We start from the raw sequence: 14518 nt of genomic DNA, 5'->3' as shown, positions 1-14518 counted from the left end.
CAGCAGTCATGTCTCCTGATGAATATTGACTGGTGGAAAAAATGTGATTACAGAAGTGCTGACATGAACCAAAAGCATCGTATTTGTCTGTTTATCAAAGCCTCGATGCTTGGGGGTTTTTTGTTCCAAAAGAGGAAAGTTTCCTATCTGGGTGTAACACACAAAGCAGCACCGTGTTGAAATGCTGGCTCAGGGTGGGGAGTATATGTTGCCATGATGTTATCAGCAGAGCTGTTTGATGTAGAAATGCTGGCAGTATGTAACTTGTCCTGAGCAGACACAGTTCTGGGTGGTTCTGCACTGTACACCATAGGCTACAACCATTAATTTGCTCTAAAAGGATGGTAAGATTACACGCATTCCACTTAACTATCTTGCATAGCAATGTGTAATTCCAATCTCATCTGTCACGAATGTTGAGCGGAAGTAATTCCAAAAACTGTGCCAGGAGTTAACCCCTTCTTCTGAATTCAGTAAGTAAAAATAAAATTCACAACTGTAGCTAAAGTTCCCTGGGCACTATGCCTATCAGATACTTGTCATTATTAGAAGGTATAGTTCTTGAAGATGAACATTTAGGTCACTTTATTTAGTTTTATTCTTTAAAATAAACTCTTTACAGCATAGCTATTTTTACAATGTGTGGCAGTTGTTTCACTGTTGCTGTAAAGAATATTGGAGGAAAAAATTCTGAAACAAATTTTGTATTTCTGAAACAGAAATTTGAAATGTGAAGATGCATTAGAAGATATAAAACCGAGCAATTTATAGAAGTGATACAACTTACCTGTCTTTTTCAGAAACTGGTAACACACATTTCCTATCACAGCAAACTTAATTTTTAATCTACTTGGTTTTTTATTTCTATTGCATTTGGTTAGTCATGGCCATGTTAGGTAAAAGCAGGAAATCCTTGGAAACTTACAATGATTTTCACTTGTGTCTCTTAAGTTGAAAAGGAAATGTGAGATTTGCTCCCTCTTTGTACCCTAACTGTTGTTGGCTCGTAACATTGTAGTGTAGACAAGAGCAACTGCTCCATCATTTTTCTGGGATATTCTGCTCTGTGAGTATTTCATACTGGGTCGTTTTATTGCGCCAGCAGTGAATGAGCTTAACTTTTTACTATGTTAGTTCATAAAACAATGCTCATGGACAACAGAGCAAGAGTGTACACCTTTCTGGGTCTTTGTTTCAGTATGGGGTTAGATGGGCTTTCTCCTCAAGCACACTCCTGCCTCTGGGGGGCAGAGGCACCAGGAACTGGGAGGAAATGCTGGAGGGCAGTTTGCCCTGCTGACTATATTACTGCTATGCACATGTGTGAGTTTTGGTTAAGGAATGCTGCATGCATGAACCATTAGAAAAAGGAGAAAAGTTCTGTTTCCATTTCTGCTTATGTTTGTTGGTTGATACTAAGTGAGAGTATTACTAAAAATTAAAAATAACCAAACGTAAAGGCTTTATGCAGGCATGAATAGGAGTAAAACAGACTTTGCTCACCAATCTTGATCTCTCCTCTCTGTATCTCATTGTTGGAAATACTTACCTTGCTGGCTTATGGGAAGTGGTTGGTTTTTTGTTGGTAGCAAAGGCTGTCTTCTGCAGCCTGCTTTAGTCATCTGAATGGGATGCTAGTTTTTTTTCTTTTCCCCAGAATTCTAAATTTATAGCTGGTATAAAATATCCCATATTAACTATGGGATAACTATGAAAAATTATTGCATCACAGACAAGAATCTGGTGCTGATTTCTCCCAACTTTGAGTTGGACATTTGGCCTCCTGGAGACTGAGTAATTTTGAAGATCGTTCAGCTACTGATTCCCTTTCCCTTTCGTGTTTTGGCCTCTTGCTCTCAGATTTATTTCAGACTATGTGGGTACAAGAATGAATGAACAGCATCGGCTCTGTCTTTCAGCCAACAGCCCTTGACTGCTCAGGGTTAGGCATTTTTTCAGCACCACTTTTTCCAATTAATATTTTCACTGAATGTATTTTTTTTTGCTGGAAAAACAAGCATGAAAGTTAACTCAAATTTTTAGTCTAAAGGTACCAATCTTGAAGAATATAATTGCATACCTTTCTTAATAATCTTGCCGCTGTAAAATTGTTAAAACAGGATGCAAACACTATGCAATATCCTGCTGAAAGTAGAAGACACATTACTTCAGTGTAGTTGGCTGAATTAATTCCTTTTCATGCTAAAGCACACATGAGTCTGGATAGGATAATGCTAAGAAGGATATGTAATAGTCTCAAGACTACAGCAGAAATATGTGGAGAAAAATGTTTTTGCATAGTTCTTGAACAGAAAAGGGTATAACAAGCAACATATTATTCTGTTAACATTAATGACAGTGCCTTTATAGTAAAATAAATTCAGAAATAGTGAGTGCATGGTTAATTCTGTCTTCACCTTCCTTTTTATTTTCTGTTGCTGGGGCTTTTGACACAATTGTATCTTACAAATGAGGAGTCAATAGCCCTTTGGTACTAAGCCTGCACTCTTGAAGGCTGGTATTTTTGAACAGGTAGTTTCCACTTCTTAATTAAATACCTCTTAAAATTTTTGCAGAATAAAACTAAGCACATCTTTTATGAGGCTATTTTTTTCCTCTCATTTCCAGGTTCAAGCTTATTGCAGATTTCTTATTGCCACTCATGTTGCCTTCCAGTATTTCTTATTTAACAGATAAAATACAAATCATCCTGTTTAAGTAGAAGGAAGAACTGTTGTTATAAACATGAAATAATAATATGTAGCAGCTGTTAGGATTCTGATGTTGGAAAAACCCAATATCTACATGTATATACTTGCTAGTGAGTCTAAGAAGCAGTGTTAGATTTTTTCAAAGGCCTTCTTCTCTGGCTATCATACAATACAATAATGAAAAATAAAATCTAGAAGGATAAGGTTACATACTGCCATGTGATACGGGATTTTCTGTCTTTTTAAAGATTCCTTTTTAATTTTGTACAGTGCATACTGTACATATCTGTCTTAAGAATAAATTGCATTTTTCAACTTTCAGCTGGAACTCAATCTGGCCACTGGGGTGAAAAATAACAGAAAGTAGTTTTACAAACTCATTAACAACAAAACTAGGGCCAAGAAAACCTCCATCCTTTGTTGGATGACGAGGGAAACGTTGTAACCAAAAGTAAGGAAAGGGCTGAGGTCAGCCCTAAACCCCTATTGCATTTTTTGCTATGAATGCTTCCTTTGCCTCCGTCTTGAACTGTAAGACCAGGTATCCTCAGGGCAACCAGATCCCTGAGCTGGCAGACAGGGACAGGGAGCAGAATAGAGACCCAGCTATCCAGGAGGAGGTAGGTAGTGATCTCCTGAGACGCTCACCAGTCTATGAGTCTGGATGGGATCCACATGAGGGTACTGAGGGAGGTGGTGGAAGAGTTCCCCAAGCAGCTCTCCCTTTATTATCAGTCCTGCCTAACCAGGGAGGTCCCAGGTTACTGGATGCTGGTCAGTGTAATACCCATCCACAAGAAAGGTCGGAAGGAGACAATGGGCCTGTCAGCCTGACCTTGGTTCCAGGAAGGGCTATGGAACAGATCATATTGAGTGTCATTATGCAGCACATACAGGACAAGCAGATCAGGCCCAACCAGCACTGGTTTAGGAAAGACAGGTCCTGCTTGAGTAACCTGACCTCCTTCTATGACCACAAGACCCACCTAGTGGATGAGGAAAAGGCTGTGGATGCTGTCTACCTGGACTTCAGTAAACACTTTGTCTTAGATGACATTATTTTTATTATTATTATTTGCACAATAACTTATTATTATTATTATTTGCACAATAACTTTAATGCTTTATGCATTAAACCAGAAATATTCAAAATAATCACCTATGAATGAGGAATTCAGTCATAACATGTTTCTAAAGTGCTTTTTTCTTGACATCTAAGGGAAGGTGCTCCAAAGTACTTCAGGTGATACCAGAAAGAAGCTAGGTTTGCCACTAATTCTGTATATCAATAGCTCTGCTTTTTATGCCTTTTCCGAGTTGTGTATTACTTGTTATGGTGGGACTGTGAACAGTAGCACAACTTCAGAGATGAAAATAACATTTCTGGAGTTTAATTAGTAGAGACTGTTAGAAAAATGGGTGATAAATGTGGTTTAAAAAGAAGTCTGAAGAGCAGAAAGTGTGTATGGACTTCGTGGGTATGGTATGTTTACCAGTTTAAGCTTTTTTGTTCAGTGTTTGCTTTAGACAAACCCATACTTTTGAAACTAAGAAACTGAAGGGTTTTCTAGATGCTTTGTATGAAAAAAGATACATAAGGGAAGGTTTGAATGGAGATGCAATCTCTGTTAATAGTCCCATTAATGTAGTGGTGGAGGAAAAAAAGCTGTTGAGTACACAGCTCTAGAAATAGAAAGCAGCAAATTCTGAGGTAAATAAAGTTCAAAAATAATTCCTCTGAAATTAATTTTGCTAATCGATTAGACAATTTTAAGAAGAGATAACAAGCCTAAAATGCTAAAATTACATTTTTTTTGATAGCGCAAACTGACCAATGTAACCAAAATACCCAGAAATTTCTCTACCATCTGGTTTGCCAAGAAACTCATCTTTTAGGTGCTTTTTCTATTGATGGAATTCCACTGACCTCAAATGGGACTTTCCGCTGTGATGGACATTTGTGTACAGCTTCTTTTGCAAAAGGAGACCTTTGCTGAATGCCAGAGGGAGTGCAGAGGATGAGTTCATTTGTTTTTTTGGATCATCCTTTGGTGTTGTATCAGTGACAAACTGAAGCTGATTTTATGCTCTGCAATTTGTTCTAGGTAGTTTTGAGTGTCAGAACTTAGGAATACATACATATGTTTGATAAATAACCATCCGGTGCAATGTAAACATGTAAATGCAGTGCAGCTGCTGTTTTCTAATTTTTTATCTTGCTAAAAATATATTCAGTCATGGCTTTTTACTCTTGCACATTAACTTTATAAGGCATTGATATCTCCAGCAAGATGTACTAGACAAATGGAGATAAACACAAAATGAAAATATTGGAATGGCTGCAGTAGGGAGTAGTAAAAATGTTGCAGCTAAGTTTAGGATGTTTAATGTATTAATTCTGAGAAACATATTGCTGGTGCTCTTGCAACTGCTTACAATAAATACAGGTTTTCGAGGCAATGTCTAGCCAAGGTTGCTATTTTGCTGGAGGATGCTTTTATATAAATAGAGATTCTAAATATTTGACGTAGATTTGTCAGGGAGACAATCAATGATATCTAGCTAATAAAGAAGGATATCTAAAGCACACAGCTGCTGTTTCCTTTGTACTGAGAAGCGAAGTGCTAGCTGCTCTACAAGAAGTGTAGCAAGCTCAGTTCTGAAGAAAGAGGAAAATGTGTATAATATTGCACTGAAACCAAGTAAGCTGTTTAACATGATTAACGTCTGATTGACACAATCCCTGGAATAACTGGATAATGGGACTATTATTCTGCTACCAGAATGACTGAAAACATTGATCCTTTCCACTGAAATGGAAAAGCCTTCAGAATGTAGATCAGCCTTAAACCACTATTGTACCTTTTCCTACGAATGCCAAAATTTTGTTCCCACCCCAAATTAAACTTTGAAAAAAAAAACCAAACAAACAAAAAGGTTGATTTATGGATTTGTCCTGATCTCAGGAGTGTCCTCTTTCCTCTTTAGTGGCATTCTTTTCAAGAAGGCCACTAATGGTCATTGTACATCCTGTGCTCCTCTGCAGAGCACCCTGAGAGTTGGTGCGTAATAGCATGGCTGACTCCCTCTTCTCAAGTACATTCACTTTAAAGCTCTGATCATTGCTTACAGAATTCCCAGTGGGATAGGTCCTATTTACTTTACCTTGCAGTTTTTTTATAGTTAGGAGTGTAAATGTAAGTCTTCAGTTGGCCTTTAAAGGCTGTGGCTACTAAGAAAGTTTAGTAAATGACAGGAACAATTCTTATGGGCTCTGTAAGAATAAGAAGCTGCTCTTTTTTTGGATTTCACTCTGAAAAACCCTCTATTAAGCTTTGATGGATTCTATAGTCCTTGACAGTTTTGGTTGTTTTTTTTTTTTTAAAGCTGATGGCAAAATTATAGAAGTTTAGAAGTGGAGCACAGGTGCTCCTTATCCTTCCTTCTTGCCAGGAACCCATACATTTCACATATTTCTTGACCAAGCTGCAGATGTGACATGTATATGCAGAGTTTCTCCGTCAAGGCTGGTCCGTCCCAGGTAACCTGGGAAACAAAAATTGTAGCTACTGTATGGATTTGTTAATTGAGAGACTTTGCATGTTTTTATTTATAATTAAAGTGAACAGATGTGATGAGGATGAGGACTGATTAATGCTTAATTTGTTAACTCATTCTCAGCGTGGTCTCCATGAAATTTCAGGAAGTGGTGACTGGATAAACTTCTCTTTTGGAATACATGTTTCTGACAGGACTAACACTATATCTGTCCTCCAAAATCGAGTTGTTTTGATATAGTTGAGAAGACTTAATTGATATGAGTTACATTCCAGGAGTAAATAAATGTAGAGGCTAATTCATCTCCTGACTCCTTAGCAATTGGCTTATCTCTTAGGAACAATTGAAGGTGGTGGGTCTTATATTTCAACATCTGCTGCACAGTGGAATTGCAGATTTTTTTATTTATTTATTTTTTTAAATTTGTATAGAAGGCCATTTACTCTTCTTTCAGTACAGAGTATGCATGACATTCTTTGAAAAGATGAGCCTGGGGTGTAGAAATATTGCACTTGTTGTAATGACCTGCTGACATGGATACTTTCAGGAAAACATACTCACTAAATTTAAAAATAGAAAAGGAAATAGTAGGTAAAATTACTAGAATAATTTAATTCTTTAGAAAAATTTGTGTAGCACCAGTTGCAAGTTGCTGTTCCTTTTTGATTGATAGTTTACAATCTTTTCAGTAATTGAACTGTGTAAGGGCAAATAATTTGATGACAGTAAAATTCAGAGACCTCTGTAATTATTTAAAGACTGTTATTGTAAGGATAACAGGCATTCTATAGTTTGTAATCTGAATATACTTCATATTTCTTAATTATTACTGCTAATCCTTATTTGTAATATAATGAACCAGATTACAGCTTCTTAAAGGGAACCCATAAATATTGATTTATGTATCCCTATATATTTTTGTGGAGAATGCTTGAATGAATTTATATATGAGGAAAGTAACAGCTAACTTGTCCATCATTCTGGACAAAGTCTTTATAATTTGAATGTATCTTTTGCTAAACTTAAAATACATAGTACTGTTAAAATACTTCAGAAGCTTATGTAAATTTCTTTAAATTAAATACAGGGGGTGATTGCCCTTCTCTGTGCTGCTGCGGCCTTACCTCGAGTCCTGTGTGCAATTTTAGGCATTGCAGTATAAGACATCAAGCTGTTAGAAAGCATCTGAAGGAAGGTTACAAAGATGGTGAAGAATTTAGAGGGGAAGCCACATGAGGAACAGCTGATGTCACTTAGTTTGTTCAGCCTGGAGAAGAGGAGACTGAAGGGAGACTTCACAGCAGTCTACAGCTTCCTTGTGATGGGAAACAGAGGAGCAGGCACTGGTCTCTTCGTTGGTGACCAGTTACAGGACCCAAGGGAATGGCATGAAGCTGTGTCAGGGGAGGTTTAGATTAGATATTAGGAAAAAGTTCTTCAGCCAGAGTGTGGTCAGGCACTGGAACAGGTTCCCCAGGGAAATGGTCACAGCACCAAGCCTGACAGAGTTCAAGAAGTGTTTGGGCAATGCTCTCAGGCACATGGTGTGATTCTTGGAGCTGTTCTGTGCAGGGCTGAGAGTTGGACTTTGATGATCCTTATGAGTCCCTGCTAACGTAGGATATCCTATGATTCCATTCAGAAGGACCCCAACAGTTTGGAGAGATGGACAGAGAAGAACTGTCCAAAGTTCAATAAAGTCAAATGCAGGGTCCTGCACATGGGGAAGAATTGACCCCATGTACCAGTACAGACTGGCGGCTAACCTTCTGGAAAGCAGCTCTGTGGAGAAGACCTGGGGATCCTGGTAGACAAAAACCTGTCCATGAGCCAGCAGTGTGCCCTTGTGCTGAAGAAGTCCAATGGTGCATTAGGAAGAGCATTGCCAGCAGGTCGAGGGAGGTGATCCTGCCTCTCTACTCAGCCCTGGTGTGACTGTATCTAAAGTGATGTGTCCAGTTCTGGGCTCCTCAGGATAAGAGAGACATGAAGCTCCTGGAGCAGGTCCAATGAAGGGCAGCAAAGGTGATCAAGGGACTGGGGCATCTCTCAGAGAGGTTTGGGCCTGTTGAACCTCAAGAAGAGATGTGTGAGGGTACTTCATCTGTATATCTAAGAATCTGAAGGGAAGGTGTAAGAGGACAGAGTCAGGCTCTTCTTGGTGATGCCAAGCAATAAAACAAAATGCAATGGTCAGAAAATGATGCATAGGAAGTTCCACCTGAATACAAGGAAGAGCTTCTTTATAGTGCGGGTGACCACACACTGGGATGGAGTGCAGAGAGGTTGTGGAGTCTCCCTCACTGGAGATAGTCAAGAAGTGTCTGGACACAATCCTGTGCAATGTGCTCTGAGATGACCCTGCTTGATCAGGGAGCTTGGATCAAATGATCCACTGTGGTCTCTTCCAACCTTACTCATTCTGTGATTCTATGATTTTTTGAAAGCATAAACTTAAATACTTGTGTAAAAATTTTTAAATAAGTGGTGAAAAGTTGGCAAGATTAGTTAGTAAACTGAAATTGGAAATGCTTTGTGCTATTGAATTTGATTATGCCAGGCTGATTAAACAATATGTTCTTTTTCCTTTGATTAAACAATATGTTCTTTTTGTTTTCTCTCATTGCAGCCTGTGCTTTCCGTTACAATGGGCTCTCCTTTGTCTACCTCATCTACCTCCTGCTCATTCCTCTGTTTTCAGAACCCACGAAAACAACGATGCAAGGTAAGATGTTCATTACTTCATTCTTCAGAATCTATCATGAACAGAGTACATGCAAAAGCCTTGGTGTAGTACAAGGTGAAGTCCTGAACATTTTCTCCTCGTTAACTGATCTAACTTGTAATAAATACTGTAAGTTTCCTGACCATGTAGTTTCACAATATGCTGGCTTTGGTGCTGAAGGACTTCCAACCATGATACCATTCTTGCCCCAAAGTGCATCAAGGCTCTCTGATAGTGCTAATAGGGATTCCTCTTTATGGCATTATTTCACCTGGAATACTGGCATGGTCTGGATGAAAAACGAGCTTTCAGAACCTTCCCAAAGCCATCCCTCATTTTTATAATGCCTCCTTTTTAAAAGCCCTCTTAAGGTACTGGAAGGTTGCAATGAGGTCTTCTTCTCCAGGCTGAACAACCCTAACTTTCTCAGCCTATTTTTAGAGGATAGGTGTTCCAGCCTTCTGATCATCTTCATGGCCCTCCTCTGGACCCTGTCTAACAGGTCAGTGTCTTTCCTGTGCTAAGGAGCAGCTAAGAGCTGGATACAGCACTCCATTTGTGGTATCACCAGAGTGGACTAGAGAGGCAGAATCACCTCCCTGCTGGCCACAATGCATTTGATGCAGCCCAGCATGCAATTGGTTTTGTAGGCTGTAAGTACACTCTATTGGTTTGTGTCCAGCTTTTCATCCATGAGAATCCTCAGGTACTTCTTGGCAGAACTACTCTCAAGGAGTTCCTCTCCCAGTCTGTGCTCATGTGTGGGATTGCCCTAACCCAGGTGCAGCACCTTGCACTTGGACTTGTACCTTGTGATGTTCTCTTGGGCTCACTTCTCAAGCTTGTCCAGGTGCCCCTGGATGGCACTTTTTCCTTCTGTAGTGTGAGCTGTACTGCTCAGCTTGGTGTCATCTGCAAACTTGCTGAGGGTGAACTCGATCTCACTGTCTGTGCCACTGTATGAAGATACTGAAGAGCACTGGTCCCAAAGCAGAGCATTGAGGGGCACCACTCACCACCTGGACACAGAGCCATTGACCACAATTCTCTGGCTGCATCCTTCCAGCCAATTCCCTATCCACTGAATAATCTATTCATCGAATCCATGTCTCTCTAATTTGGAGATAGGATGTCATGGGGGCCATATGGAAGGTCTTACAGAAGTCTAGGTAGATGGACATCTCTTAGTCTGTTGTCAACTGCTGCCATCACCCATCATAGAAGGCCACTTTGACACCTAAGCTAAAGGAAAAGAAGTGCAGAAAATTGAACAAGGGTGCTATTATTAAACAGGATATAAGTTATAAATAAATCAAAGTCAGTTTTTCAAAAATTGCTTGGAGTGAGATAGATCTTAATTATACCTTAATTATATATATTAGGAGTCTTCATGAATTGCAGTTGAAGTATCTTGACAGAGCTATAAAACAAGGCAAGGAATCAGATGAGAATTAGGGTGCTTTTGAGATCTGATCTGTTGGCTATAGGATTCAAATCTCTCACCCCTTGGTGAAGAAACCATCTTCACAAAGTTTCCCAGTACAGAAGTGGTGAAGGCTGGATTTTATGCATTTGTATTTTATTCCTTAATTCGTACACTCTGCTTCCCCAAACATTTTTCATGCAGTTTCTACCAGTCACTCTAAACTAACTCACTGTCTTTTGGCAAGGATCCACACCAATTAGGTGGGCTTAGTTTATGTTGATTGTGTAAGTATCCAGTGGAGCCAGGAAAAACAGTCCTGAAAAATAAATAAGCAAAAAAGGTGGGAAATCCCACTCTAGGTAAGGCTGTCTGTCATTTTTACAGGGGTAAGTTACAAAGACAGTGTAAGAATGGAACACCAGTCCAGCTGTGAGTTAAAGTTTCTCTTAGAAGTGCTGAAGGTAGTAGTTGAGAGAGGAGCACTCATTGGACATTTGGTTGTAGCTTCTCAGATACTATGCAATTAACCTGTTGGTTTTGTGTCTTTTACTTTTGCTGCCCTTTCTGTGCGTGCCAGGAGAAGTGATTGACACGATAAACAGAGCTATGTTCTAGATGCCAAAAGTGGCAATGGAGAGACATTCTAATTCTCTTCTTTTAGAGTCTAAAAAAGTCTATTTGATTTAGTCTACTTCGTGTGTGATTTGATAGAGTCATCTAGTTTGCGTCGTTGATGGCAGCAATTTTTCCTCAGAGGAGAATACTTTCTTAGGACTTTGGATAGTTTCCCCATATTGCATTACAGCTTCTCCTGAATGTCATGTTGTGATGTGTCTGTGAGAATTAATTTCTTACATACATTCAGTATTTCTGAATATAAACATTTTGCCACTATCACCTGTGTTAATTGTGTGTGTGTGTGGGGTGAATCTTTCTAGAAAGTGTTGAGGGATTTTTTTTTTTTTTAAATGTCAGGAGGGTGGAGAAGAAAGGGGAAATCTTTAGCTATTTTAGCTAAAACCAGCCAAACCACCAGTAAAACAGAGTCAAAAGTTTAATGAAACAAAGTTTATTTAAAAAAAAACCAAATCCCAGACAACAAACCCCAATATGTTTATATATTTTACTTGTATTTTTCCCCTTTTAATTTCTGTCACTCAAATAATACTTTTGAATCTTCTATTCTCTTTCTGTTTTATTCAAGTTGTTATTTTTTTCCTGAAATCTTACTTCTTTTGATTAAGTCCTTTTATTCTTTTGAGTTTTCTGGTCTTCTTCCACTAAGCTTTTCTTTCCTCGTCATCTCCTGACTCACTCAACTCCTCTGTCACAATCTCTGACCAACATTCCTATCTCTTGCATTTCCATCTGTTTTTTCAGTTTACCACCTTGCACTTTCCAGTTAATGAACTTCTGAAACTTCTCTCCACCAGGCTTAAGGGTTTTTACAGGCTACAGAATTAGAAATTGATCTGGAATGGATGATGTCAGTCTAGATTAATTTAAATTTGGTCAGAAACTTAAAAAGGTTAGAAACATTGGGGAAAAATATCATGCTCACTAAAATAGTTCAGATGGTGTTTAAAGCTTAATAAGTAATTTTTTTTTACCTCCCCCAAATATTTAATCTTCTTAAAAAGTGTAGTTGCTAAGCTAAAGTACTATTAATCCTTAATCATGGAGATATAAGGCACTGTCTGTGTCTTTACCAGTGTGTCATATATTTGTTTTAAGACAGTTATAACTGACAGGTAAAATACTGACCTCTTTTGAAGTATAAGAGACATCTCCTTCAGTCAGAATTGAAATGCTAAGTTATTAAAAATTTAGCTGAACATGTTTGCAGAAATGCTGCTAAACTGTCCATGAAGCTGGCTGAACAAGGGAAAAGATATTCCAGAGCTTTTATGTGCAGATGAAAATGTATTTGATTAACTCTCTCCTTCAGCTCTGTCTATTATTTATAATCCTTGAAATCAGAGATTACAAATCTGGTTAAACAGCAAAATATGCTACTCTTCATGAAAGAACTGTGAAAAAAGCATTCATTGCAAGTAACATTTCTGGTCTACAGGAGTAATTTAAAACTTGATTGGACCAAATTTTCAAGGGTTGCTAATGGGAACTGCTTTTGAGGCATTTACCTCTTTGTGTGTGTTGTGAAGCCATGTGATCTTAACATTTTCCTATGTGAACTATTTCTAAAATCAGTAACCTAGTTCTCCGGTGATGACAAATATGCAGATATGCAGTAAACTGTGCAGTAGGTTAGTTTCTAACGTCTTTGATTGTGAGATTGTTATATTAGTGATTCTTTTTTTCTCGTGTCTAACGTCTACTGTAATTATGTCCTCATCCTTAATAAAGGCTTGTACTAAAACATAGGTTTGCCCTGTCAATGGCTTTTTACACTACTAAATAACTGTTTTATGTGGCTATAACGTATTTATTTTACTAACAATCTTTTTACACTCTACTGCACTCATTTCCATGAGTTTATCACTAACTTTAAGCATCTGACTTTAGACATCTAATTCAGATGTTCAAGTTAAAAATTGAGTAAGCCTATATATATTTACTGAATAGAAGTAGGATTCTCATGGTGGTCCTCAGAGTTGCCCATTTAAGCCTCCACTGAGTCCAAAAATATTAAATTAGAAGCATAATTTTAGACCTCATCTACACTGTGAGGTATTAAGACTTCTGAACAAAAAAAGTAGCTAAAGTGAGTATTTTTATGTGATACTCATGAAAGAGAAAAAAGATGGTTAACCCCTTAATTGTAAAATCTTGCACTGAAAGATTCATGGTTAAGAGGTTTACAGTAAAAAAAAAAAAAAGAACAAAAGAAAAATACTTTCTATATTACTGAATCTACTGCTCTGACAAAGATTCAGTTTTAGCTTTTCAAAATTTCCCAAATATTGCTTCAGAATGAACTGCTATCCAAGGCATAAATGTAGAAATCACTTGAAAATAACTTAAAAAACCCAAACCAAACCAACCAAATCATTGATTTTGAGAGTTGATCAGAATTCCTCTCCCTCATTAGTCCTATTAAAATCGTCTTAGTAGTGGTGAGTGTCTTACTTAAGCTAGATCAAAAAGAACAAAACATTAAAAAATGAAACATCCTAATGTATACACTAACAGATACATTGGAGTAATCTTTCATGCCTGCTATTATGAAATGTTGATGTTTGCAATATTACATGACTTTCTCTGTTTCAAAGCTGTGGAAAAGATCCTTAAAATTTTTGATCTTTTCCATATAAGCTAGCTCTAATAATTTTCACCACCCAACAATGTTTTTATTAGGGTTTGATGGAAAACACAAATCATGTAGCTAATTTGGGGCTTTTCTGTTTTTCTTAAATTATATGTATAAATAGTGAGTTGGTAGGTTGGAAATACAGGTTTTGATTTTGGAAAGACTTGTTTGCATGGTTTCTGTTGCCTGCTTTGAATAGAAATTCAGTTGAATGTGCATCTTAAGCTTACAAGTCTTTTATGAGTCTTTACCTACAAGTCTTTGCTTGAGTCTAAGGAGGTACTTTTAGTTCAAGGGGGTGACAGAACTCTTCGAGATATCGTTGAAACTACTGAATTTCTTTGTACTAACAGAAAGCTTCCATATGAAGATATATTTATAACTGTGAAAATGCTTTTCAGCAGTAAAAAAATGGGATTTCTACTGGATTGGGGATGTTTTCTTTTGGAGACGTGCCAGGCTGCTACATAAACATGCTTTGGCTCAAGACACTTCATCTCAGCTAGGTTTCTCCACTTCCAACATTGTAAGGTATTCTCTTGGGAGTGAACGGTGGAGCATATTACTTACTTATATCAGTGGGCCAAATTTGGATTTGTACTTATTAAGAAGTACTTATTAATGGAAGTTTTAGCAATGTAAGAGTGAAAATGAAGCAATACCTTTACATTAACTACCTTCAGAAATCCTCTTGCACCTTATGAACCAGCAGACATTTCTGTTATGGATACTGTGTGCTGTCTCACTATTTATGATGAAAACATTTTCTTATGAAAAGAGTTAAAACCCCCTCTAACTAAGGGAAAGTGATCTCACAAGAAACACTG

General features: G+C 37.8%; 1 protein-coding gene across 2 annotated transcripts in view; it reads left to right on the top strand.

Moving 5' to 3' along the window:
* The window catches only part of PIEZO2 (piezo type mechanosensitive ion channel component 2), a 294412-nt gene that overhangs the window by 43710 nt on the left and 236184 nt on the right, over positions 1-14518 (top strand). For both annotated transcript variants that reach the window (XM_050321408.1, XM_050321398.1), the window contains exon 2: positions 8899-8994. In XM_050321408.1, coding sequence (XP_050177365.1) covers positions 8899-8994 — 96 coding nt within the window. The remainder of the gene's footprint in view (positions 1-8898; positions 8995-14518) is intronic.

Source organism: Myiozetetes cayanensis, unplaced genomic scaffold (genome assembly GCF_022539395.1).
Source record: "Myiozetetes cayanensis isolate MyiCay16 unplaced genomic scaffold, myiCay2020 scf1, whole genome shotgun sequence".
Lineage (NCBI taxonomy): Eukaryota > Metazoa > Chordata > Aves > Passeriformes > Tyrannidae > Myiozetetes > Myiozetetes cayanensis.
Note: the sequence above shows the minus strand (reverse complement) of the source record. Positions and strands in the feature narration are given on the sequence as shown.